At 32.4% G+C, this 27793-nt stretch overlaps 1 protein-coding gene across 3 annotated transcripts; it reads right to left on the minus strand.

The window, feature by feature from the left end:
- Positions 1 to 3254: 3254 nt before the first annotated feature.
- LOC148599492 (uncharacterized) lies at positions 3255 to 26391 on the minus strand. Of its 3 annotated transcripts, none has more exons than XM_088559828.1 (23): positions 25999 to 26385; positions 23272 to 23483; positions 22158 to 22235; positions 21608 to 21752; positions 20848 to 20965; positions 20423 to 20516; positions 18522 to 18599; positions 18188 to 18342; positions 17439 to 17476; positions 16102 to 16207; positions 15723 to 15887; positions 14955 to 15099; positions 13558 to 13677; positions 12413 to 12464; positions 11780 to 11985; positions 10700 to 10819; positions 10296 to 10347; positions 9737 to 9942; positions 8287 to 8406; positions 7534 to 7585; positions 4929 to 5693; positions 4097 to 4327; positions 3255 to 3469 (listed from the first exon to the last, which is right to left on the minus strand). In XM_088559828.1, the coding sequence occupies exons 1-23, from the start codon at positions 26084 to 26086 to the stop codon at positions 3348 to 3350; spliced, it is 3468 nt and encodes a 1155-aa protein (XP_088415954.1). In that variant the 5' UTR covers positions 26087 to 26385; the 3' UTR covers positions 3255 to 3347. The 3 variants fall into 3 exon arrangements, with proteins under 3 accessions (XP_088415954.1, XP_088415953.1, XP_088415955.1); XM_088559827.1 differs by having other exon boundaries at positions 23272 to 23486; XM_088559829.1 differs by lacking the exon at positions 4097 to 4327 and having other exon boundaries at positions 23272 to 23486; positions 25999 to 26391.
- Positions 26392 to 27793: the final 1402 nt, after the last annotated feature.

Raw genomic sequence — 27793 nt, forward strand, 5'->3', positions numbered from 1 at the left:
GTTGAGTTATACCATGAGTATTAATACATATATTACGCATAGTAAGGTATGAACTATTGCCTTAAGATGGAATTGAAGTTTTATCTTCTTTAGTAAAAGGACCCTTAAATTGTTTATTCAAGAAATTTGCCTTAGTCAGTAGGTCTTTGTAGAGAAGGCCATCAATGCCTCTCAATTTGGATACACTAAATGATCTTTTGATCTTTTACCTTTAATATATTGCCAAAATGATTTCTGTTTATTATGCAGTTGGGGACTGATTACGTCATCTCTGGGCTGTGGCTGTTAGTTTTTTATATTTATCTTCATGCTCTTTCTTTCGTGTTTTTTTTTTTTTTTTTTGTTGTTTTTTTTTGTTTTTTGTTTTTTTGTTTGTTTGTTTTTTTTTGTTTTGGCTTTGTTAAATGCTCTTCTTTGTTTTTTACATAATTTATCCATTTTACTATCAGCCCAAGGATTAGTATACTTACTCTTTGGCATTTTGCTAGGGATATTATCATTGGTGATTCTACAAATACCATCTCTAAATTTATTCCACCATTGGTCAATAGTAAGCTCTGCTCTTCTTTAAATAAGAAGATCTGATAAGAATGACTTAGTAATTTCTTTATTTTTTGTTTTATTTTTCCATAAATAGATTTTATATGGAAATTGTTTTGCCCTTTTAGGTTTACATATTGCATCTGCTTAGACTATGTCATAGTTTGAGATACCAGGTATGGGTTTAATTTTAGTTACCAAGGATGGTTCATTGGTACAAAATAAATCTAAAGTGTTACCTTTCTTGGTTGGAAAATTGACCATCTTGTATAGGCCAAGATCGTTTAAGGTTTCCAGAAACATTTCATTTAACTCTTTAGGGTACATGCTACCCTGTACTGACATTGATGACCACTTAATGTCTGGGATATTTAGGTCTCCACTTAACCAAAATGTGTCGTATTTATGTTTCAAATCAGTAATTTCTGATAACATTTGTTTTAAATAATTTATGTCAGAACTTGGTGGGCGATAAACCGAGACAATAATCAGTGATTTATCCTCTTTTATACTTATTTGTGCCGCTATTAGTTGTATAGTTTTACTACTGTAAACTTGTTGATATATGATACCTTTCTTAATTGCTATGACAACACCTCCGCCTTCTTTAGAGTAGGAAATATCTCAGAGGATATGACATCCTTCTTTAACCATGTCTCATAGCTAATTATTATATCTGGGTTTGATGATGATATTAAGTTTTCAATCTGTGACACTTTATTTTTACAACTTCTAAAGTTTATGTTTAGTGATCTCAATGATGTTCGCCTATTTATTCTCTTATTTGCTTTATTGACAGTGTTGTAAATTAAGGTGATGATGTTAATGCCTGTTTAGGATTTTGAGATGATGTTGCTACTGGATCACCAATACTCTTTGAAGTTGCATGTAGGCTAATTGAATAAGCTGAGCTATCAGAATGAGATAAACAGGAAAATGAATTAATTGCCAAAATTTAATTCCCTGATGAATAACAGGATTGAAATATAGTTTTTGAACGGTTTAGTGTGTCATATACAGGAAATATCCATAGTACTGAAGAACCTCCATATATCTCGTACGTAGTTTGGGACATATTGACACAACCTATATGACACCAATTGTCACAGTTATCTCAACCCACGTACAATAAGTGCATTACTATAAATCTCCTAGAAAATAGTCTTGTGAGATACATGTAGGCAAAATATTTGTACGATTTAAGGAAAATAAATTTATAACATTACCAAAGATTTGACGTTTAAGTGAAAAGGGGTTGCGAAGTGTAAGAAATGCACACACACGAAGACAGCAATAAAGGGCCCATCTTACAGAATGATGTAATGAGTGAACCAACTCGAATAAAATGAAACATCACATGTCCTTCGGTCATCTGTCAGAAGAACAGTTTGGTATGTGTGGAACGAACCGCAGTTTTTGTCAAAGACATATGTAATGTATAAATATGAACGCACAGAATATGAAAATAATTGACTAAATAACATATAAAGGACTGCCCCCCCCCCCTTCCCAAAAAATAAAAAGTCTCACATCAACGACCCGTGTGCATGAAAGTAGCAATGTTCAAGTATGGTGAGCAGTGAGAATTTACGACAAAAGCAAAAAGATGTATTTTCAACTTTGCATAATAACGTCATTTTCGATATGGTTTCAGGGTAAAACATTTCATATGGAGAAACTTGTTTGCAAAATTAGAAAAGCAATTTAGTCTATCTTCTTCAAGGTCTTAAACGGTATTCCATACTTTTATTCCTACAAAACATGACAACCGTGTGTGACCATTATCGGCTAAAAAGGACGCTCTTTTTAATCCATTTGAGGAGCTCATAAAACACGTGACTAAAGTCTTCTTCGATGGCCTTACATTAAAGAAAAAATTCAATTAGTCTTCTATAGTTGTAGGTGGGTTTTTACGTTACAAACCATTAGTTCAACCAAAGAACTTAAATATTGAACGGAAAAATAGTCCTATACAACAACTATAGAAAAAAAGGGGTACTTCAGTCAACCTGTGTTTAGCATAGAAGCATATGTTCTCTATTTATGCACAAAATGGTAAACGTAACTAAATGAATTTAAATATTTTTATGAGTTCTGTATGATCTTTTTTGTGAAATGTAAGGAATTCCTTTTTTAGAACATGTAGCATTCAGGTGATATAAGTCAGTTCAAAGGTTATCTTTATAACTGTTAATTTTAGATAGATTTTCTGTGAGTAATTAATATGGTTTTGTAGGTAGTTTAATTTTAAGTTGATGAATTAATTCAAATACAGATGTTAGCAAACACTCAAACCCTTTGTCATGTTTCATGTTTCAGTCCGCAGTTTAATTTTTGTCCCTATGTTATCATTCTATTAATACAATTGTTTAAAACTTCTCATTGAAACTGTAAAAAAGTTGGTAAATCTGTTCACAATATGCTAATGTTGAACAGAGTGCTTTTATTCTTGCTAGTAAAAAAATATCTGTTTAGGTAACACACCACTATTCTCGAATGTACGCAAAAAATAGTCCTAAAGTTCAGGTGCACTCATCTTATGTCACTGTGGAAAATGAGCTCATCGAACATGCTTGAGCAGAAAATCGTATGTTCTTCCTTCGTATGTAGAAATGTCACTGTACAGTGTAGTTCTAACATTTTTTTTTAAATACGGAGAATAAATATGTTGTATTCGGGTCTTTTTAAACGATGCCTTAAAAATACAAAAGAAGTAAAATTCAAAATCTTTATAAATAAATTTCTTTTTATAGTACATAATCTAAACCAAAAATTCTCAGCCACAATATTTTGATATATCTTATTTTTTATAACTTCACTTCAGATTTCAGCTGCTTTCTTCGGCACGCAATACAAGCAGTTATAGTCACTACTACCAATACAACCATACCTCCAACGACGGCAAAAATCGGTATCAATATCATATTACCTAAATAAATGACAAAGAGGTTATATGTCAGCAACAATAAGTTTGATTTTGTTACATCAGTTTTACCATATAATGTTGAGCCTTTGAGACACATTATATTTAATGTTTATATCCGAATTTAATATGTATCTATTACTGTGTCAAATGGGAACATTGAGAAATACTTATTTTACTAAGTAGGAAAATGCATGAAAATGTGTCTTAAATTTCAATGCCAATTTACTAATTGAAACATAATATTGTTAAATGAACGAAAAAGTCTTAATGATATGCATACATGTTTAATAACAAATAAATTACTACAAATTGATGAGAGTCAGATTTATCCATAGAAAAACAAGTCATTTATTAAATGATGTTAAAAACTTTGAATTATTAAAATATTGTTATTTTGGTCATTTCCGGCAAATAAGCTTACTAAGTTTTTCCAGTTTTCGATATACAAATCCTGCTTAGGGTAAATTGTACGATAAAACTATCGTGTCAGTGCCATTTTACCAAAAAATGTAAGCAGTGAATGTAAATTCTGATATGAAATTGATATCCAAAGTTTTTTCTCTGTAATTCATGATTGCGTTAATAGCAGTGCGAACAAAACGTGTTATTGAAAAAGAAAAACTTTCTCACCTAAGGAATCATTAGATGTTGACATCCCATCGTCACTGGGGTTAGTAAAAGGTGTAGTTGACCCGCTAGTTGTCGGTTGATCAGGGGAAGTATATGATCTTGATGGATTGACAATCAGAACAAATTTAGTCCTCAATGTTGTTGTCGGAAAGCTGTTTGAAGATGTTCTAAGTCCATCTGAAGATTTTTCAGTCAATCCTTGTCTGTGTGTTACTATCGTCGGTGTTGCTTCTGAAAACGTTAAGGAATTTCTACTTAATAGCGAGAAAATATTTTAGTAATTAATGCTTTACTTGACATTGTTCCCTCTTGAAAAGAAGGGAATGAAATCAGTGTTGATATCTCAGAAGTAAAGCTACTTGCAGGTTTATTTGATGGAAATACAAACACATTTGACGTTGATTTGGCTGATGTTTTGGTATCGGTTGTGATAACGTCTATCAGTTGTTGGTCTATCTACCTTTTTATCTGTTGGTAATCAACTAGATCTGGTCACTGCTGTGGTTGAAAACATTATAACATAGAATGACACGTCCTTCTCATATAAAGAGGTTATAACTTGTACATTTAAAAACTATTTCGAGCGAGCAATAATAACTGTGATTGTGTCTTTTCCAGCAAACATACTTACTTATTTTTTTGTAATAAAACTATAAAACTATTACGTCAGTGCCATTTTACTAGACAATGTCAAAATTGCATAAATGTCTGAATTGACAGTCAATGTAAGGTCTGATATTAACTTGATTTACGTAAGGTTGTTTTCTGTATAACACGATTGCATTTAGATCAGTACGAACAAAATATGTTTTTCAAACATTACCCCTCTTACCTAGAGAATCGCTAGATGCTGATGTTCCATCAGTTCTTGAGTAAGTAAAATGTGTTGATCCAGTAGTTGTCGATTCAACAGAAGGAGTATCTGGTCTTGATGACTTGGTAGTCATAACAAATTTACTCGTCGACTGTGTTGTCCCAAAGCTGTTTATAGATGTTTTAATTCTATGTGAAGATTCTACAGTTAACCTTTGTCTTTCCGTTACTGTCGTTGTTGTTGCTTTTGAAGACGTTATAAAATTTGTACTCAAATATCGAGTAAATAAGTAAGTAATCAATGATTTACTTGACATTGTTTCTTCTGTAGAAGTCAATGTTGACAACTCAGGAGAATAGCGATTATCTGTTCTTGTTAAAACATTTGACGTCAAATTAGTTAAAGTTGTTGGTAGCGGCTGTAATGACGTCATAATATCAGTTGTTGGTCTATTTGTTGCTTTAGATGTTGGTAATCTGGTTGACCGAATCACTGATGTGGTTGATTTTATTTTTGTCGGTTTTGTTGTAGTAAAAATACTTTTTGTGAACTGAAAAGTTGTTTGAAAATGTGTACCCATATGAGTATTTATTATCGTCTTCTGGGTAGATTGGGTAGATGGAAATGTAGTGGCTTTTTGTACGCCTGTTGTTTTAGGTGAACATGTTTTGCAGCAACGTTCAGGGTGGTAATTACAAACGTTTGGATTGTTCCGATATGCAATAGAGCAAGTTTCTCCATTTGTATACACAGGTTCAACATAATCTCCATAAAGACAGTCACCTACATAGACATTATCATAAAGTAATAAATAGTTTCGTGAGTAATAAACTAGTGTACACATAATTGCTACGGAAAAATTTCTGTAGGGACAATACTTGACACAGCACATTTACCAACATTTTTGTATGTAATTGTTTTATTGTATTTTCTGTATACCATAACTACATTTTTGGTTTAGCAAAATTAAGGACACCAATGAAACAATCCTCCCATATATCTTGTGGTTTTCCTCGCAATATTACCGTTTTAAAAATATTGTACACAGCATGACTAATTATAAATATTCAATTAAGAAATTTTATCCAAAATATCTAATACTTAAACGCGTCCGAAAGGATTGTCAATGGTTGTAATATCAACTGGGTTCTCTATACTTAATGGCCATATATCCAGTTTGCGTGCAAAACATGGTCATCGAATGTTATCGGGAGGTAGTTCCAGGTTGAAATTACCGAATTCATTTAACAATGTGAATGATCGAAAACAATTTTACAAAGGGAACATTCGGTAAATCACCTACATCATTTTCCACATATGAGGTAAAAACAAGTTCGAAAAGAAAATAATTGTCTTCCGGTCTTTAATTAAAACAAATTAATAACATCAATAAAAGAAATCTTAGAATTCACGTAATATTCAAAATATATTTTCTTAAAGCAAACAGTTTTAATGACAGTTCAAATAAGCACCATGGAAACTGGTCTCAGTTTGAGTTAGTCCTTCTTTGTTGTGTTCATGATTTCCGATTTTTTTTTAACTACTTAAGGTGAAAGTCATACTATCCAGCTTTGTATTAGTATTGATGCATCCACTTCATATTTTATTATCTTAAAGAGTAATCAAGGGAATCAAGGTTAAAGCGGTAATCAAAAGAATGCAATCCAGGGACAAAGACCAGACATGGAAAACAGACATACACAAGAAAGAACATAAAGTAACTAAAATCATACATACAAAGTAACAAAAGCAAATGAGCAACTATGACTCCACTAAAAACTGGAAGCATGGACCAGGTGCACCGGTAGGGTAAGAAATGTTTGAGATGCTGAGGGTCATAATGCAATATATTACATATAGTTTGATGTATATTTTTATTGATTTTCATTGGCTCAACCAGTCTTGTGCATATAAGAATAGTTTGCGGCGATTTGTTTCCATGCGTGCATGTATTCAAGCTATGTTACTAAACAGTTGTATTATATAATGCATATGTAATAAAGCAATTTAGGATATTATAGTTTTTCAATATGTTGTATTTGAAACTATAAGATCATATTGAAATTCAACTATGTCCACGGCCAATATACAGAGGCAGATATTTTTCACGTGAAATTCATGTTAATCGAGCTTCACATGAAATTCACATGAACTTCAGATAAAAATAACCTGATTTTTATGTGAAATTCACAAAACATGAATTGCATGCGAACAACTCATGTGAATTTCACACGATGGCTTAATTCACACTAATTTCACGTGAACATTTATTTGAAAGTTTATTTGCTCAGTTCGGGTGAAAATCATGTGAAATAATTTTGCCTATGTAGGCCATAACATATCGGTCTGGTACAAAGTTCACACATGTTCACTTTCAACATATTCCGCGGTGATTTTTTTCTGTTGCTTGTATTTTATGCATTTGATATTTGATTTTATACATGTACGACAGATATAAATACCTACATACAATACAGAACTTGAAATTACGTTGAAAACAGTTATAGAATATTAAAAAAAAACATTTGATCTTTTTTATGCTTTTAAAATAAATTATCGCTGAATTACGTATCATTTACAAATGTATATACTTCAGATTATCAATAAAGCAAAGGATACATACTGTCTGCAACAGGCGCATCAATATCACTTTTGCAAACACCAGCTATACACCACTGTAACACAAAACAACCAAGATATCAATCAAAGAGTGTAATTATATATATAGATAGATATAGACAAATCATAGAAGCAATCAACGTACATCATATATGTAGCAATGAAAGAAATGATATTTCTACTCATCATTCGTACATGTATAATTTTTTTTAACTCAATGCAAGTAACACGACCGATAATCTGCTGGTGACTGTATAATGGACCACAATACCACAAAAATTAGCTATATATTGATTGTTTTCCTCTATTACTCTTCCAATATTAGGATAGTAAGCAAATGAAAACCCCACGCGGGTGAACATGTCAACCAAAGGTCACCTTCAATTACCGACCTATACCACAGGGCAGGCTGCAGCTGGCATCAAAACATCACAGGTACAGCCAAAGAGCTGCCACTACATGCTAAAGTGATAAAAAAAATAAATAACGGTGACAACGAAACAATCCATACAAAGACCGGAAATACCTGACAGGCGCACATTTGCGGCGGGATTTAAGTACTTTGACGTGATTATAACCCTCCCACTTTAAATCTGGCCACTGTGAAAATAAATATTACACAATTAAATACACCTAAAATCGGTTCAAAAAGGTCTGAATCCTTTCTACAACAGACATAAGGAAAACTGAACATAAATTATACAACTGTAAAAACTAAGAACTACCAACAGTAGACTGACATGTTTAAATTGCAAACCTTTTTAGTGTCACAGAGAGTTCGATCGTTTGCTTGTATTGAAACACAATTTTCCGGATTAGACGGGTTACTACACCACAAATGTGCACAAATGGAAGAATAGTTTCCTTTGTAAATTCCCTGTAGATAAAAGCAGAAAGCATAAATTTTGACATTAGGTTTGGAAACATACATGATGACGCAATGGGAGGAAATGGTGTGGGTGCCTGATGTTTGATTCTTTGGTAAATGTGTGTAAGTAAATATGCGAAATAAGGAATAAACCATAGTAACTGAATTGTAGTTATTACAAGTGATTAATAACTAGTTTAGTAAATACACGTTTTTTTCTTGATATGTCTTTCTTCATTACGAGTAATCAAAAAATAATAATTATAATTCAGAATGCAAAATTTGACTTTCTACTCCAAAATATTCTATATTTTCTTAAATTTGGCTAAACTTGATCCACATTAGGATAAGAAAAATAATAACCTTTACTATTTTTGTTTTATTTTTTTTCCAAATTAAACTTGAATTTGTTAAATTTTACTAATTTACTTAATTTCAATTTTGCTTCATGTAACTAAATTTTTGAATGATTTTACCTGACATTTGCACAATTTTGCTAAGTTTCCTTAAGTATGACAGATTGTTTTCTATTTTTATTTTCTAAACATTTCTTAATTGCTTTATGCTTTTCATCAGATCTTCATAATTTATCAAAATGTCATAAATTGTTGTGATTGTTTTATTAAATCAATTCATATTTGTTCCTCAATTCATTTAAAAATTATGCTACATGAATAAATTACGACGACAATGTGTTTTGCAAACATTTACTTAATGATGTTAAATTTTACCCAATTTTGCTAAATTCTTTGTACATTAATAAATTTGTCGAAATGGCCCTTTCTACGCCAAACTTTTCCTTTAATTTCCAACATTTTACTTAATTGGTCCATATTTTTTCAAACTTGTTATGAATACTATGCTGAATGTATCCAAATTTTTTACATTTGATATTTTTTTTCTAAGAGTTACTGAATTCTACCAAATATAACTAACTTTGACTTGATATTCCTGAATTGCCCTATGTTTTTATTCTGTTAATAAACGTAAATTGGCCTATTTATGTCATACATTCCTTGTAATAACTAATCAACTTGAACATAATTACTTAAATGTTTAGTAATTACTCGTTATATCTGAATGACCTTAATTACTGTTACAAATATATACATGTAGTAAGGCGATTTTAAGGGAAGGTTCCACACTAAAATTAAAGTAGGGACTTTTTGGGTTGCTAAGGGCTTTAAATGAATTGTAAAATAATAATTGGAACCAAGGTAAGCAAAGAACATGAGTATTTCGTTGTTGATTTTTGTGGTGTACTTCAATGGCTCAAATAGCGATCGATGATTCAATTATAAATACATTCTTCTGCTTTTTTATAAAGCCAGAAACATACCCTGCAAAGAAAAGAACTTTTTCCTACGATCCCTTTACACAGTTGATCTGGGTCTGTAATATTCCTTAGTGCTGAATGAGGTTTGCAGGTTTTGCAGCATTCACGTTCGGCATACTGACAGTCTTGAGGTGCTGTTTTGTACATCTGTTGGCATGTCCATCCGTTTGAAAAGACCTTGCCTATATTGTCCCCATACAGGCAATTTTCTTTAAAACACGAAGAATGTAGGCAATACATTATTGCTTTTTTTCTATTTGACGAAAACCTGAGTAGGTTTTTTAATAATGTGTTATAAAACAATGCAAAACATACTAAATTTTCATCTAACTCCCGCATTTCTTTGCAAATTGCCGAAAAAAGAACTCGGCTTTGTTCAACAACACGCCAATATATATTGAGGTATGCCAACATATAAAATATGTTTTAAAATTAAAATATTACAGGATATTTCTAAATCTCACCGTCAAATGTCGTCACTTTGATACATAATGGTTTTTTAACAATTAGTGGAGTAAACACATATATTTACCGTAGTTATGCATTTAAAATATTAACATACCGTCAGCTGTAGGTGCGTTGATGTCACTTTTACAAGCACTAGAGACGCAAACCTGCAAAAATAAATCAAAATTTTGTTGTTTACTGTTTACACTGAAATTGGCATTGATCCCTTCTGCTAATTATCTATCTGGTAGTTAAACCGACAAACTAACCCATATGGAATGTTCGTCATTCACCATTTTGTACGGATACAAGACAATGAAATATCATCCCATTAAATTCCGCCAGGCATATACAAAGATTTTTCTATATTGCACGCAAATACTCCGTTGAAAACCATATGAACGTTTAACCTAAATACCTGTCCAAAGTGAACATATTTATACAGTCTAAAAGGGGTTCGATTTAGCATCTATTATAAAATGATAAATTCTCAACTATAAGGTTATGTTATACACATACCTTCTTATCTCCACAAAGCGTTCCATCACCTGCTATATAATCAATGCAATGTGAATTTCTCGTTGGATCCTTACACCACAAACTATCACAAATCGATGTATAATTTCCATTGTATCGATCCTAAAAAAACCACTGAACCAATTACCACAATAAATGCTTTCCAATTTTATGCTTTTTATGCTTTTCTTTTTACTTAAATCAAAGTATTTTCTCGATTGTTAAAGTGAAATAAATCTATTATTTCACATTATAAAACAATTTTTTGAATTTGTGATATTTTCATATGGAAATTGGGTATTTGCATCCAACAAAATCCCGATAAGACTCAATTCCAGAACCAAGAACATGACATGTAGCCTCTAATATTTTTTCCCTTATAGGAATCTATCAATGTGTTTATTGTAAAGGATTCAAACTTCATAAGGTTGAACAAGCAATAGAAATTGTCTCGTTTGTTTACCCAGGACTTAATTTTTTATGAGCAACTCGGAGGGTGTTTCTAGAAAAGCAGAGGACGCTTACCCTATCGGTGCACCTGGTCCATGCTCCCAGTTTGTAGTGGAGTCCGAGTTGCTCATTTGCATTTGTTGCTTTGTATGTATGATTTTAGTTACTGTATGTTCTTTGTTGTGTATGTCTGTTTTCCATGTCGGGTTTAGTCCCAACATTTGCACTGCTGAAAGTAGTGGAAAAGAAACTCCCAGTCTGAGCAGAGTTGGGTTGTCCAGAAACTCCTTTACCAGAAATACTAACTGTTGATGGGGCTTGATTTCCAACAACATCTATGAATTAAGAAATGTAATTAAACCCCAATGAAATTAGTCAAACAAAATATTAAAAGCTTAAAAAATTGGTGCACCTGGTCCATGCTCCCAGTTTTTAGTGGAGTCCGAGTTCCTCATTTACTTTTGTTACTTTGTATGTATGATTTTAGTTACTGTATGTTCTTTGTTGTGTATGTCTGTTTTCCATGTCGGGTCTTTGTCCCTGGATTACATTCTTTTGATTACCGCTATAACCTTGGTTCCCTTGATTACTCTTCCTAAAATTCCAGCCATGAATTGACCAAATAAAACATACCCTACAAAAATATGAACTATTTCCAAGCAGGCGTTTGCAGAACTCATCTGGGTTTGAAATACCATTCAATGCGAAAAGTGGTTGGCAAGTCTTGCAACATTCATGTTCAACGAGATGACAGTTTCTAGGTGCCGCCTTATACATCTGCTTGCACGTCCAACCGTTCCTAAACACTCCTCCGATTTTATTACCATACAAACATTTTTCTTAAACGAAAATAATGAATGTTCTTAAATTACTAAACTCATCGTATAAAATAAGGTAAAATACAATGTGCCTTTGCTTTTTTAATTCATTATTTTTCATTGATACCAGACTATTTTTGTATATTAAGGAATAACACAAATGAGAGGTCTCGTTGAATCACCATTCATATTGTTAATAAAATCAATGACAACAACAAATTCACTTTTGAGTAGTGCAATTTCTTTTTAATTCTCCGCTTCTGCACATTTATTTTATTTGTAGTGTTAGATTTGTTCTATGTACCGTTTTTCTTACTTTTGTATTTATATATTTTGACCATGATTTGTTTGTTTTTTTAGATTTGGTTGTATTTTTGTTTGTTTGTTTGTTTATTTGTTTTTGTTTTTTGTTTGTTTTTTTGTTTTTTGTCATACAAAGTAAACTTACCGTTTCCTGGTTTAGCCCTTTCATTTATTTTGCAAACGCCAGCAAGACACATCTACAGAGAACAAAAAAGAACTGAGACTAATCAGCAAACGTGCATACATAAATCAAGGTACTTTGTAAAATGTAGTACGCAGTTTGAAATGAAAAAAAAAGGTCCAGTAACACTTAACTTTCATAATTGAGCTGTTATCCCTCAAGCTTCTATTCCTATCGCTCGTCATATTCATTGCTGATAATTTGAACATTTATTGCTTAGGATTCCATGTATCGCTATTTTTTTTTTCATTCTTTTCATTCTTTAAATACTTTTGTGCTACGTTCATTGATCAATCCCTCACCGTTCTTCACTTGGAAAATGTGAAGATACAAATCGACGCTAAATCGGCAAGTAGGTGAACCATTATTTATGAAATAACGTAATGTGATTGAGTCATTCAAAGAATCATTGCGAATCGGATGTGAAATAAAATGTGAAATGTCAGCTTAGCAGGTTTTGTGGCTACCATGTTAATTGCCAGTTTGATATTGCTGCATAATGCAATAAAGGTCTTGTCTGCAAAGAGTAGAAGAAGCTGGAGACAGTTAGTCAGGTACAGCTTTAGTTACCTTCAAGTGGTGTTGAAAAAGACTTGGTTATTGTATAATGTACGCAGTGCAAGCAACAAAAAATCAACACGAGGTCTTTCGAAATTACCTTGGGAATAATCAGTCACGCCCTATAGGTATTTCAGAATGAATGCATATGAAAGTTTAGTTCAAAGATTTACATTAGTCAACGTGTCGTAAAAATTAGATTTAGTTAAGTAATAATTTACAATAATAAGATGAAAGTGTGTGTGTAGTGAATGATTTTTTGCATATGCAGTAGCCTTACGTAATTGTATAATGCAGCTTGCACAATAATATGTTGTTAAATATACGTGTAGTTATAAGATATTTATGATAATAATTTAAATAAGTAACTCGTAGCCATTTGTTCCTCGCCGCTTAGAGGACATAAGTAAGTGTCATTATATCAAATTCGCACAAAAATTGAAGAAAAAAAATACAGCGTTTCCGATACCTTTTCTTTTACAAAAATGAAATTGTACAAAATGCAAACGACATATTTTTCGTTAATTTGCTTTTTTCCTTCACAATCATACCTTTTTATCTCCACATTGCGTGCCGTCTCCAGGTATGTGATTGAAGCAGTAGGTTCTATTATTTGGGTCTGCACACATCATTCCGTTGCAAATTGAAGTGAAATTCCCGTGGTATCTGTCCTAAAATGTAAATATTTTACTTATGGGACACAAGGACAATGGGGTCGACAAATCTTGATTGCCACTGTAAATAGGGAGACATGGGTAGGGTCGGGCAATTTAGCCTCCTGTGGCGGAGCCCTATGGTTCCTACTCCGGGAGAATACCACAGTAGGGTTCTTTAACGTGCGAGGAACGTGGCATCTTTCCCAACACGGTGCACCACTATGGTTAGCGGTCAGGTTTTCCGTATCATAGCCTGACAGCCCCAGCATGTAACACGCCAGGGGTACCCCATTCCACCACCTGGGGCACACATCCCAGTTGCTCTGTGGGCAGAGCGCCCTAGCCCCCGGCTAGGGTTCTGAGCACTATTTAGTCGCCTTTTGCGATAAGCTTAGCGCTGCTGCAGGCCTATTCTTTTAACACCCGGACCTGCACGGGACCTGAGTATGAGTTGCATAGCCCTCTAGCAGGAGTAGTCGCAGAGGTTGGTGTTTTTATATCAATTCTCAAAAATACCGCTGTATATTTTGTAACATAAAAAAAATTAAAATAAAAATGCAACTTTCTCCATTCGACTAATAACAACAATAATTATGTTTGCACCGTGTGAAAACCAACACAGGCAAAACTATTCATGCTTAAGTTATGTGAATCGTGAATCGGACTTACGTGCAATTCACGTGATTTGTACGTAATAGTCTATTCATATGATTTTGATGTAATTTCGATGTAAACATTTCATATGAACAGTACTTGTGTGCTCGATTCAGCTAAACTTCTTTTGACGAAAAGTAAAATTGTGTGAAAATATGTAGCCTGTGTAACGCAATTTGTCCACATTTTAGGCCTAGGAGAAAAAGCAAGTAACAAAGAAATAAATCCATTTTTGACGATTTGTTGATTCTCACAATGAGTAAACGTATATCCGTTCTAAACGTTGTTAAGTGTCGTTTAAAAAGTAATAGCATTTCTGCTATATTTGATATGTATTTGGTGTTTGTTTTTCTATGTATACTTTTTGTTTTTAGTGTTTGGTGTTTTGTTCTTGTTTGTTGTAATTTTAGTGTTCCATGTGTTGCCTTGCCACTTTTGTACGTCGTCGGTGTTGTTATACCTTCTGTAAGAAATAGGTATAATCTCAAGTTAAACCATTGGAAAATCACAACAAATGAACGTACTTATTTAAAATTTCAACATATTACGCAGTTCTGAACCTGGTTTGGCTTAAACATATACATGTATAAGATAGCTTCGATTTTGTAACCTACATGTTTCGTAAGTATAAAACATACCCTACAAAAGAAAGACCTCCTTCCATGGATGTGTCTACACTGTTCATCAGCATCATACATTTCACCAGGAAATTGATTATTGAAAGGGGTCAAGGCTGTTGGGTCATACTTGGGACCCTGTTCACGCAAACAATTTGCTTCTTTGCTAAAAGTATACAAAATGTGTGTTTATTATACGATATTGGCAAAGTAAAAGTTTAAAGTAAAATATACCTTACGATAAACAAAATAATAGCCATTATCATTTGTATCCAAGCATAATTTAGTTTGATTTGAAACAGGTTTTCTGGTTGGTTGGTTCTCTTTGAGCAAACAATGTTATTTCGTATGATATGGCTTGGTACTATGACGTCATTAACGTTGATTTGTCCACGATTCAAGTAATTCCATAGAAAGAAGCGTTTTGATTACCAACCGGTAATCAATCTTTGAACTTTTATTCATTAAAAATTAAATTAAATGCATGTTAATAATTTTTAACAGGTTACATTGCAGGAGGGGAGAAATTATTGCGACAGTTGATAACTACCATTTCAAAAATAATTTTCTATCTGAATTTTATCAAATCTGTTCGTCCAAGAAGACGTTGATATAGTTTTATTTTAACACATATTGGAAGTCATAATGGTATAGAATTGTAGCTTTACAATTTTCTCGTATTTCTGTATGATAATAAAGCGGTGTTCCTAAAGCAAAAATATCTTCTAAATCAATCAAATGTATCATTCTGCTGCATTGCATATTAAACAGCAGTTATGCTATACCCACGCGTCTAGAGAATCTAGTTTAGTCGTGAAATAATTTGTTGAACAAGATGAAAATTTCCAGGGATTTGTTGCTGTTACTCCCTTATGTATACTGCTGACGGCCGCCATTACAAAACCATCTTCTCCATCACAGACATTACCTTTCCCATCATGTTCAGCACTAAGGCTAAAAAAGTAAAAAATCATTTGGTTAACATAATAGAGAATTTTATTTTTTTTCAGTTTCATAGATTAAGATATAATATATAAATATAAAGCTCTTCTTTATGTCACTTAAAGCAAATCGATATACTCATTGTAGTAATTTTCAGGGTTTGTACTCCAGCATTTAAAACATAATTTAAAAGTATCAATTAGTAAATCAATCCATAAATACACACCTATGGCCAAGTTCGTGAGCTGTGGTTGTAATAATTCCAAAGTCAAATTGATCTTCAATAATTGACTGGCTTGAAGGTCCGCATATAGCGCCAACATAAGCTAAACCTTGAATGAAAAAACAAAGAAAATTAAAAAAAAACAGTTAACCATGCACACCACAGGCAAAATTTGGGATTTTAATATTCTTATAATAAAAATAATCATAGATTTCCTGCCCGTTGGCCACCAAAAATTTGACCCGATCTTGGAGCAGTCAATGAATTCAAATCAACTTTTGAAAAGATAAATGTTAAATAAATTCTTTCGAATGATTCTTTATCAATAATTAGAAAATTATTCCTCAAATTTTCCTAAAACAGCATGGTAAAATAAGTTTCAATGTTAGTTTGTAATCCGACCATACATCATAACGTTATGAAACAAAGCCAGGGAAAACAGTCCATAGTAGATCAACAAATCAAAACAGAACAAAACAGAAATTCTTCTGACTAAAATTTCCCTTACCTATATTTTCAGCGATACTCAATGCAAAATATTCCTTCATAAGTAATATGGGACGCCGATAATGCAAAGCAATACGAAGTAACCAACTCTTTATACTAAAATGACCTCAAATCGTATTTGTGCATTTCAAAAATTGCAAAACAAATATATAAATGCAGATCAAATGTGTGTAAAAGTACCATTATTAAAATACTTCATTTTAACAATCTTTAATTTGAAGGAAAAAAACTATAAAAAAAGTCACATAAATGTCCTGTTCACGTTAAAAGAGAATGGAATATTAGTCGTGGTACACTAATTACTTGGAGATAAGAAGCAATTGTCACTGGTAATATTAATGACAAAAGACATTCAGTCAGTATACCAGAATCAAAATTCACAAATGAAGAAATCAATCAAGTTTACATTAGCAGCTAGTAATGTGGTACAATGATTAGACGAAATACCATCACGTTTCAAACATCAATATTATAACCGGAATTGAAGTCTAGGAATTTTAATACAAATAAAACTATAAGGAGATGATAATAAAGGCAACGGTGTACATGAATGCGAGGTTTATAGGAAATCTTTAAGTCACGATTGGTGCAGCTAAAGTACTTTTCCTGATCCAAACTGGCCAACTGGCCACCGTTAACATATTTATGAAATCAGTGTTATATAATATATTTTAGACACAGTGGTTATACAGTTGTTTCAATTAATTGTTAAATTTTCTTAAAGCGACAAAGTCACTCTGTGTTTTAATTATCACCTTATTATTACCTCGAGCTAAATGTTATTATAACGACATATTTCTAATGTCACCAAAGTTTTAAAACAGAATCATTACCTATATTGTTGGATGATCCATTCCTTGTTAAATCATACCTACAGTGAAAAAACATTATTGCATTGTTTGTCGTTGCATTCAAAAGTGTATGAAGTTGAATGTAATTTATATAATTATAAAAGGAGAACACAACAAAATAAAAGTAACAAAACTGAACGATAAATACGTTAAGGAAAATTAAACATAGGTAGAATTGAAAAACTGCAACCTATTTACTTTTAGGAGGATTAAAAGGTAATAAAACATGTGCATCGTTAGGGTTAGGGACAAAACTCTTTCAAAACATTCGAAAATTTGTATTCACCATTTTAAAACACACTCGTCTAAGCATCAGTGTAACATGGGCTGATTTCATTTTCTTTCAAAGGAAAGCTTAAAAGGCTTTTTGTGAAATTGAAAATGATACAAACATAGCACTGATTTCAAGAGTTGTCTCCTTTTCCCTATATCTAACTCCTTAAATATCTGTATATTTGTACTTGATTTTTTTAATTTAAATATGTATATATTTAGGCTTTGTAAACAATCTGTTTTTTTATATTTATTTTTACTTTTGTGATATTGAAATATCTAAACGGAGTGTGCTTAAATGTACTGGCTTTATTTTGCCAAATAAATCAAACATCATGGTTTCCTGAACTCAAATTAGTAAATTAACCAATTCTCTGTAGCAAATATTATGATGAAGGCACCGTTCGAATATTTTCAATTCGATAGTACTTCATAAGAAAACAGATGAGCAACATTACTTAGTAAAAAGCATAGAATGGTCCATTTCAGGTAGTGGTTCTGGTTTTTGCTTTATCCATTCACGAAATCTTTCTAGACTATTATCGGAATCTATCGAAACTCTCTCTTTCGTTGTGTTCTTTATACCCTCTGTCCAAGTTGAATCAGTCTCTGTCTATTGAACAAGAAATGCTTTAACTTATTTGTGAACTTTGACAAAAACCATTTTTGAATAAGAGAATACAGACACCTTGACATTCCTGTACAATTATTGCGGCTTTTAGTTTTAATATTTAAGGATACCAAATTGTTTTATTCCTCCTTATTTTATACAGAAATTAGCTAATAACTTACCTTAGCAACAATAAGTCCACCAAAAACAACGGAAATAGTGTACGCAGATGTCTGAATGTTCTTGTAAGCAGCATCCATCTTTGACAGAATATAAGAAAAAAATGATAGATATACAATTATTTTGTCGCATATCTTATGCTACATAGAAAGGAAAAGTCGATTGCGTGTGACATCCTTATTATGAATTTCAATAACAGAAATGACATTATGTTTTAATACTTAAACATACCGGTATGATCTTTATTCATTTTCATTTATACAGAAAACTTTAAAAATTAAACACAAATTCGATTAAGGACCAAAAAGGGAGCAATGACAAATATGACATATACATGATTGAAACAATAATAGGCACATAACAGAACACTTCTTCGAATAAGTTACATACTTATAAACATCATATTCATATCAGATGACGGATCGTCGACCTTATGCTATCAATACATAGTTACATGTGCTAAATAAGGCTAAATATGAACATAGTTTAAGTATCAATCTTTTTAAAACGATCAGACAGAAGCTGATCCATGTATGTCAAAAACCCAACAAATTAAGTTTTGTTTCTTGTTCAGAAACGTTTACTGATCATATAATCCATCCTAGTTTTTCCTTTGGTTGTTGCGCTATTAAGATAAAAATTATATAGATTGCACATGAAATTGGCACTTTTCAAGAGTTATCGTTCTTGATTTGATTTCATGTGGTTGATTTAAGTTGGAGATGAATGTATGATTAAAAAGTGTCCCCGTGCAGGTCCGGGTGTTAAAAGAATAGGCCTGCAGCAGCGCTAAGCTTGTCGTATAAGGCGACTAAATAGTGCTCAGAAACCTAGCCGGGGGCTAGGCGCTCTGCTCACAGAGCAACTGGGATGTGTGCCCCAGGTGGTGGAATGGGGTACCCCTGGCGTGTTACATGCTGGGGTTGTCAGGCTATAATACGGAAAACCTGACCGCAAACCATAGTGATGCACCGTGTTGGGAAAGAAGCCACGTTCCTCGCACGTTAAAGAACCCTGCTGTGGTATTCGATAGGAGTAGGAACCTTTGCGCTCCGCCACAGGAGGCTAAATTGCCCTACCTTACCCATCCCCCCTTTTTCCAGTGGCAATCAAAATTTGTCGACCCTATTATCCTTGTGACCCATCCTTTTTTTTCATTTCATGTTCATTTTATCATCCATTTCATGTTCATTGTCTGAATATAGCTGAAATATTGCTGCTCGGACGTTAAACCCCAACAAACAAACAAAATTCTAAAAAGTGCAGATCTAAATGCAAAAATGATTATCGCCATGTGAAAGTAGTATAACATATGTAGACTGAAAAAGCATCGTTTGTTTGGTGGGGTTTCCTTCACCATGAATCACTTAAAAATTGGCAGTGTCTGAATTTTATGTGGACTGGTAGTTAATAATTATAGCGTACATGTACATGTGTATATATTTTAATGCTCATTTTTGTATTTCAAGCAGTGCAGAAAAGGTGTTATTGTGGAGATGATATAAAAATTATAACATATTTTTGTTATGTAGATACAGCATATTTTTTGTGAAAAAGTATGATAAAATAATAAAACAAATAGAAAATATACATTAACAGAAATGCGATAGAATGGAGTTTATTTTGATTTGTTTAATGTTAGTTTTAATATCTGTTTATCTCGTACAATGTATACCAAAGGATGATGCTCTAGAATATGATGGAAGTCTAACATCTAACACTTCTCTTTGTATAAAAAGAAGCGAGACAAACATGATAGAAATATATTGTTCTGGGTATATCCTTATCTCCCTCTGTAAGGTTTACCCATGGACAATATAAAAAACTTAAAAAAAAAAAAAAAAAAAAAAAAGGTTTTTTTTTAAGGCAATGGGAATATTTGTGGTATTCGATTTAACTATACCCCATTTATAACAAATGCATAATACTGTCGGATTGACTTATATGCATCTTCAACTTTTTCTGCATCTGATGATTTTCGACTCAGATCGTACCAACTGAAAGAGCAAATAATCTTATAAGATAAGCAGATATTTGGTACTAAAACCTTTCATATTCTCTCAAAAAGTATCAAATCGTTACATCAGTCTCTATGCAATGACTGGAGGATAAATAAGAATAAGAACACTTATGATAGTATTTCCTGAGAAAATATATCTAAATATTCTTATGAAAATTTACCAACATTAAGCTTAAATTACCTCAAAATAAATAGTACATTTGCTTTTTATACATTTTAATAAAGTATATTGCTTAAAATAACACTCAAAACTCAAAGTAAAAAATATAATAATTGCATGGTTTTATTCCAGTACTTTGCATACTTACTACTGATAAACGGAATAATCAGAGACTATCAGTAGTTCTACATTATAGGATCCTGCCGCTCGTTTCTGTCTGTGGTCACTCACGTGTTCGGTGCTTGTATTTGTGTCGTTTATTGTTTCTGATAAATGAAGAATTTATACTACAAGTCGTTTCTAAACAATTCCTATAAATACATGTACAACAATTGATTACTATAAATGTATGTTACGCTTGTTAATTTTATTTTCTGTTAGAAATGTTCATTCTATAACATACCCTTCTCTTTCGTCTTCAAAATCTAGCCGTATACCAAAAAAGATGTGCCATTGTGAACAAACTTTCACACAAATGGTTGTCATTAATATACTACTATTTTTTTTAATATTACTACTAGTGGACTTTATTACTTTTATTGTCGAGAATTTTGAGAGCTTGCTCGAAGGTATGTTTACACTTATTGATGACCTTTTGATGATCTCTGTAAGTATTTACTATTTTGATAGGGGGATTACGATGGTTGCGTTTGTTGGGTTTCACCAGATATACTTCTATTCAATACACTTAGTAATAAACTTTTTTCATTTAATTTATAGTTCAAATATTATTGATTAGAAACAGATAGAACAAAATTTCACAAGCTTATCATAATACAAAATATCGGGAAGTTTATCACTTTCATTAAACTTAATTAAACATTTTATGCAATTACCCTAATAATGTCGTTTTTTTTCAGATACATAAATGACATCAATAATGAATTTGAATGAAAAGCAATTCTTACCGTCGATAAAATCTGCATCATTGGCAATGAGAACTATTTTCTCTGTTCGTATATCAAATTTGTGGTAACCAGGATCTAATGTAGCAGAATCCGTGTCCTTGGACTGAATTGTATACCAATTAAATTGACCTTTGAATCTCCCTATCTGAGAATTATTGGTAAAACAAATTCTTACGTCAGTTGTTACAAATGTTAAAAAAAGGAAACAAAATTGTTGTTTACTCATATATTCTATACTGCATCATTTAAAAAAAAATATCCGACTATGTCAGATATTGGAGTATTTCTAGAACAGCAGATGATGCTTACTCCACCGATACACCTGGTCCATGTGCCCGGTTTTAGTTGATCCATTGCTTCTGTTCATTTGTGTATTTTATTTTGACCATTTCATGTTCTTTGTTGTATGTATCTGTTTCCCCTGTCTGGTGTTCATCCTTGAAATAGATATGATGAATCGTCACTCAAGTCATGGATCCCTTGATTACTCTTTCGACATAATCTTACAAATGAAAATGTCTCAGACACAAAACACAATTTAGGTACGTACCATGTTTATATTTGTATCATCTATCCTCTGTACAGCAAATGATGAACCTGTGTTTTTATCTTGATAAAAGGTCGTTACCTTCAAATAAGTAAGTGGAACGACTTAAAGCGTGAAATATTTACTTCTTAACGATGATATGTACAGTTGTTATTTTAAGTATGACAATTGTTAGAACAAGGTACGGATGGATTTACGATAGAAACAACTGAAATTATATCGTAGTTTTGTTATGGATTCAAATACACAAAAATATATTTTTGTACATATAGATACATGTAGGTACATGTACGTGGAACGTTGATGTAATATGGCAGTCACTTACATATGAATTTCTCCAATGGATCGAAGATTACTTTTTTTTTAAGAATCAGACAAAATTGGAAAAATCTGAAACATGCATATCAACGTCCCTCCTACGTGACAATGTGGTATCCCTCAGGCATGCATTTTCTATTCGAAAAAAAACAATGTTTGATGTCTGAATTACTGGATTTTCTCAGAAATTTCTCAATAGAATGTTGGTAAGGTGAGGTTTTTGACAGAGTTATCTGCCCTTAAAATGTTCATTTGCAGAATATTTCAATGAAAATCTAACTCAATTTAGCAAAGTGATATGGGAATCTTGTCTTTTTTCCTTGATTATATTGGTGCAAATGGTCAGATTATGCTTTCAAAATTGTTAGTTTTTTATACCATGTTTCAACTATTGCCTGATTATTACAGTGACTGACACTTAAAAAGAACCATTAAAGGAAACAATTGTGATGCAAAAAAATGGATATTGTTTAAGTGAAGCATTGTTGTTATTGGACCTGCCTGTTTGTGACTGCATAATCACGAAGTGCATTGCTAGCTATATACAGTACAGACTTTCATATTATATCACATAATACGAACCAATAAATATTTAAAAACATTGTGATAATTCTAACCCAATGTAGTGTGTATTCTCATCAATCAAATGAAACAATTTACGAAATGAAGTATTAGAGCAGAATTTGTTTTGCTTTTCATCTATTAATTGGCATATGAAAAAACCAAGCAGTCTAAAAATGAATCTTTAAAAATCACAATTAAGGTCCTTTTTTTAGTTGAAATTTGTACATATAATTACCTCTTCGTCTTGCAGACTTCGTTTCCTAAGATTCCCATTTTCAAAAACAGTAACCGGTAAATTTGTATTGACTCCATCGTTTCGTTCTAAATGCAAGTTGACAGGACTTCCTTCGATTTGGAATGCCAAATCAAGTGTTCTTGGTTCCGTGTACGTGTCTTTGATGGACCGCTTTGAACGGTTGGTGGGTTTTATTTCTACCACTATTTCTGCTGCTTAAAAAAGGAAATTAAAAAATTTAAACGAAATGACGTTTTATACAGATTGCAAAATAAGCGAATATTTTTGTCACTGCTGAACAGACCTCATCATACTGTCACTAGATATAGGTCAAGGAGATCAGACATTAATGTTTATGCTATATCTAAAGAGACGGCATGATTGTTCAAGACGAATGACTGGGACAAATCAAATTATTTTTAGATAAACCTCACTTAAATCAGAAGTTAAAACAGCCCAAAACATTGATACTGGGCATTTGCTGTGTTTAATTGTACGGTATTTTACTGTCTCAATCATAGTTTGAGACGTGACACATGAACTCATCCGCAAAAATACAATAAAATCTGTAGGAAGAAAAAAATATCATATCTTTTTCATTTGTGTTTGAAAATCAGTCAGAGGGTAGAACAATATCACATATTTTCTATTTGTGTTTGAAAATTTGACAGAAGTAGAATAAAATATCAAATCTTACCCATTTGTGTTTGATGAGGCTATTGAATATGTTATTTAGTTTGGTTACCCAATGAATTTTTTCATTCTTTCAGAATTAAACTATATGAACAATGTGCTAATCAACATGAAACATACGATTTCAAGGTACATGTACTAAGCATATGATAAATGAATGCATGTACACAAAAAGGTTGCGTACCGGTATGAAAAAAAGATCAACGTACATATCATGTATATTGCACGACAGTACTTGCATCATGACCTTGTTGATAAACGGACCGAATGGATCTGATATACATAGCAACATACTGGATACCATGTGAGGAAAGAATCATAATCATAGTGCTTCTCGACTTCGACGGGCTTCCTAACAAAATGTGATGTACGTGTTCCTAATCTTATCCACATAGTTGGTTAAATAGTTCCTCCAAAGAAAAAAGTCGGTAATGGAACGTTCCGAGACAACTGCAGCAAGTGTGCACATAGAAATTATCGATTGTTCTATTACATTCTCGGCAGATGCCCCCATTGTTATAAAGAATCTCGGTGACGAGCTCCATAATGAAATACCAATGTCTGGTATGAATCTGCCAGTGATTGATTTTCTTATATAGTTTGGTAACACAGCAAACCTGATATGCACATGGCCTTGACGTATATTAGTGTCAATCCAGAATCAGAAAACGAAAATGCATTCAGAAAAAAACACCAAGCTAATTATTGTAATTTGAGAGACAAATATGTACAATTTTGAATTAGACTAATAGCGAGTTTTACTAGCAAAACAGGCAGAGACTGCCCTTTTGTTTTGCTGGGTCCCCATTGATCATTTAACATATGCCTTTCTGTGTTTGTCGTTGTTGTTGACGTCTTAAATTATTCATTTTTCATTCACTAATATACTTTCAACCTGTCTATGTATTTATTAATTGATTACATTTGCAGTAATTGAATGTCTGCTGTTTGGAAGAAAAGAGTATTATTTTCAACAACTTCCAACCTACTCTTATATTTCCGCTACATCGGATCTTTCTCTCGAGGAAATGAAATCTAGACTGTTCCTACAACATGAATTTAGAATATTGGGACAAACTAGCATTGAGAAATGGAAGACATTTCATCCATGTTCTGACGTTCAGAACCTTCCATGCAACCGTTTTGTTCATTAATAGTTACTGGTAATTTATAGCATTTTAGAAAGTTAGACACAACGGCAATAATATAAAACCACACCGCAACATTATCACTGAAGGAGCAATCGATCAGATAAGCAGGATCCTGGATAAACATTTAGTGCATGGCATCAAACATAACTGTGTAACTGGAAAGACACTATTAGTAGACAAATAACATGAGGTGGGCAGTTATTTTCACCTGTCTTGTGATAAGTGCGGTGTACATTTTTAATGAGCTATTTTTATTGTGTTTATTTCAAGCTCTGGGGAAATGCATTAATAGTCTTTCTCCGGGTAAGCTCTACCGATCAGACCATCGGTATTCCCATGTTAGATTGCAAAACATGTCAATCGTTTCAATAGATTCGCGAGAGCTTTTATTCTTGCTTCATAATTCATTACAGTTTTAATATTTATTCCAATATTTACCATTTTCGAATACAGAAATGTCGACGAAGTAGGGTTCAGAACTCTCATTTCAGTATTCGTTTCCCTTCTAACATACATTTAAATGTTCAAATTAAGATGAAAAAAATAAGGAATGTTTGTGATCTAAATCAACATGAGTTAAATGACTCATTCTGCCATGTATTCCTATTTTCTCTTTTCCAGCGTTCAATTTAAAGTTCTATAATTTAGGTCGCTGAAAGATGAAACAATCCTCATTTTAAAAAAATATATTTATTTTTGTTAAAGAAAATCACGAATCAGGAAAACGGGTTAACAGGTTTTTGAAGATTTGTATTGTTTTATTGTCGACTTTAGAAGTGAATATGGTAAAAAGAAACTACCAACAGTCAAGTATGTAGAATCTGATACAGCTTAACGACAAAAAAAATCATATCAGTTACAATCTAAGGTCATAAAATATTACCTGAAGGTGAATAAACCAAATCGTCAGAAATTCTTAACCATGCCGAAGTCAACGTCATCCATGATAAAATTATAATAGTTTTATCCATAACGTGAATTCTGTGAAATTCGGATATCAAAAAAAGCTTCACAAATCTGATTCAATGCAATTATTCGTGTACAAAGAAAAAGACTTAAATTTATCAAAAGTCTTTATTCCTTCCACCAATAATTACATTTCCTGCTTAATTACTTTTTTTCAGTTATCGCAATGAAAAAAAGAGTTTAAAATGAAGTAGATCAACAGTCAGGTTAATTATAAAAGCACATTGTTAAACCATCACTTCATTTGGAATTGAAACAACGAGTAATTAATCTGTAGAAGTGTTCCGCATACCACTGATAACGTACATTTGTATAACCATGACGTACCAAATGATAACCTAAAATGTATTATTTATTGATAACGATAAAGGCTTGTGTTTTAATGTGGTTTTCAAAGGGTCACATAGGACACTTACTCAGAGGGCGAATGGCAAGAAAGAATTCTTAAACCTTCCTGGTTTTGTAAAACCAATATGTTAAACCAAATACAAACGCCATAAGTAATTTAGTCAGCAGATAAGGGGATTAATCAATATCAAAAGTTGTTCTGCCTCCCAATTATTTGCTTCAAATAAAAGGACTACAGAGAAGTTAACCACTTTATTACATCGCAATCCTTACAAGTAGCATGGTACATGATATGCTGATGAACGATTGAAATGATGTGTATACGTAGTCAATTGATGGTAAGAAGCTGAAAAATACAAATAAAGCCCTATGTAACACCTAACTACTAAATATAGCATATAAATAACAATAACATACAAAGTATCAAAAAACACATTATGACACAAAAAGTCCTTCATACATGATACTTAAAAAATGTTCATAGTTCGACCAAAATATCATTCAAACATGTGAAAAGGTTGGACATACACTTAACTTTGTTCAAAGATCAGAAATATTCAAAAATCCAAAAATCAGTGCTTTTGCATTGATAAACTGGCTTTCCATACTTTTGGAAACTCAAAAATAGAGGGGTGTTAGACAAAAACTTTACGAAAATTTAACAACGTGTTTATGGGTAAAAAGTGTGCAATGCTATACAATATTGTCTCAAATAAGATATTGCAATCATGAATTCAAGGTAAGTAATGACGTAATCGATAATTTTAGCACAGGTAGGTATGTTGTCGAAATGACATAACAAAAAACGTTGAAACTTCAACCAAATGCATAAAACTTATCTATGTTCATAATACTAAATGCAGATATTAATAATTAATGCAAAAACTTACATTGTGCCGGGTTATGGCGACTATGTTTGGTTTGTTTACGTTTGCATTTTCACAAAAAATAGAGGATAGAGTCTGTAGGGGAATGAAACAAACAATTAATATAAAACAATATCAAGTGCACGAAGACGGACGGTGGAGTGTTAATAAATGCGGAGTCAGTACACTCCCCGCCTGGCATCTTAAGTTTGCCACCTAAACATCAACTTTCTTTGGCAATAGTACTACCAGTTCGGTAACTGGTCTGACGAAATTGTACTTTTTCACACAATTATTGTCAATCGTACGAGCAATCTGTACCTCAGCTTTACGAACTAATTTGTCAGAACTTGGAAACACTTTCACAATAATTCCCATTGGCCAAGATAGACGGTTGACTTGTTTGTCTTTGAGCAACATAATATCTCCTTCACTGAGATTGTCAGACGGTTCAATCCATTTCCTACGACTTTGAAGCGACTGTAAATAATCTATACG

Source organism: Perna viridis, chromosome 13, assembly GCF_037379345.1.
Source record: "Perna viridis isolate PV_CMFRI_1.1 ecotype Kerala chromosome 13, ASM3737934v1, whole genome shotgun sequence".
Taxonomy (NCBI): domain Eukaryota; kingdom Metazoa; phylum Mollusca; class Bivalvia; order Mytilida; family Mytilidae; genus Perna; species Perna viridis.

Bases quoted from the DNA above. Each gene is read 5' to 3' on its own strand.
- LOC148599492 (XM_088559827.1), bottom strand. From the start codon at position 26,086: ATGGATAAAACTATTATAATTTTATCATGGATGACGTTGACTTCGGCA. The intron at 16,208-17,438 runs GTAATGATTCTG...TTTTCATTCAAG, and splicing joins TGGATCATCCAACAATATAG to GTTTAGCTTATGTTGGCGCT. The intron at 13,678-14,954 runs GTATGTTTTATA...TTTACATTTTAG, and splicing joins GGAGGTCTTTCTTTTGTAGG to GACAGATACCACGGGAATTT.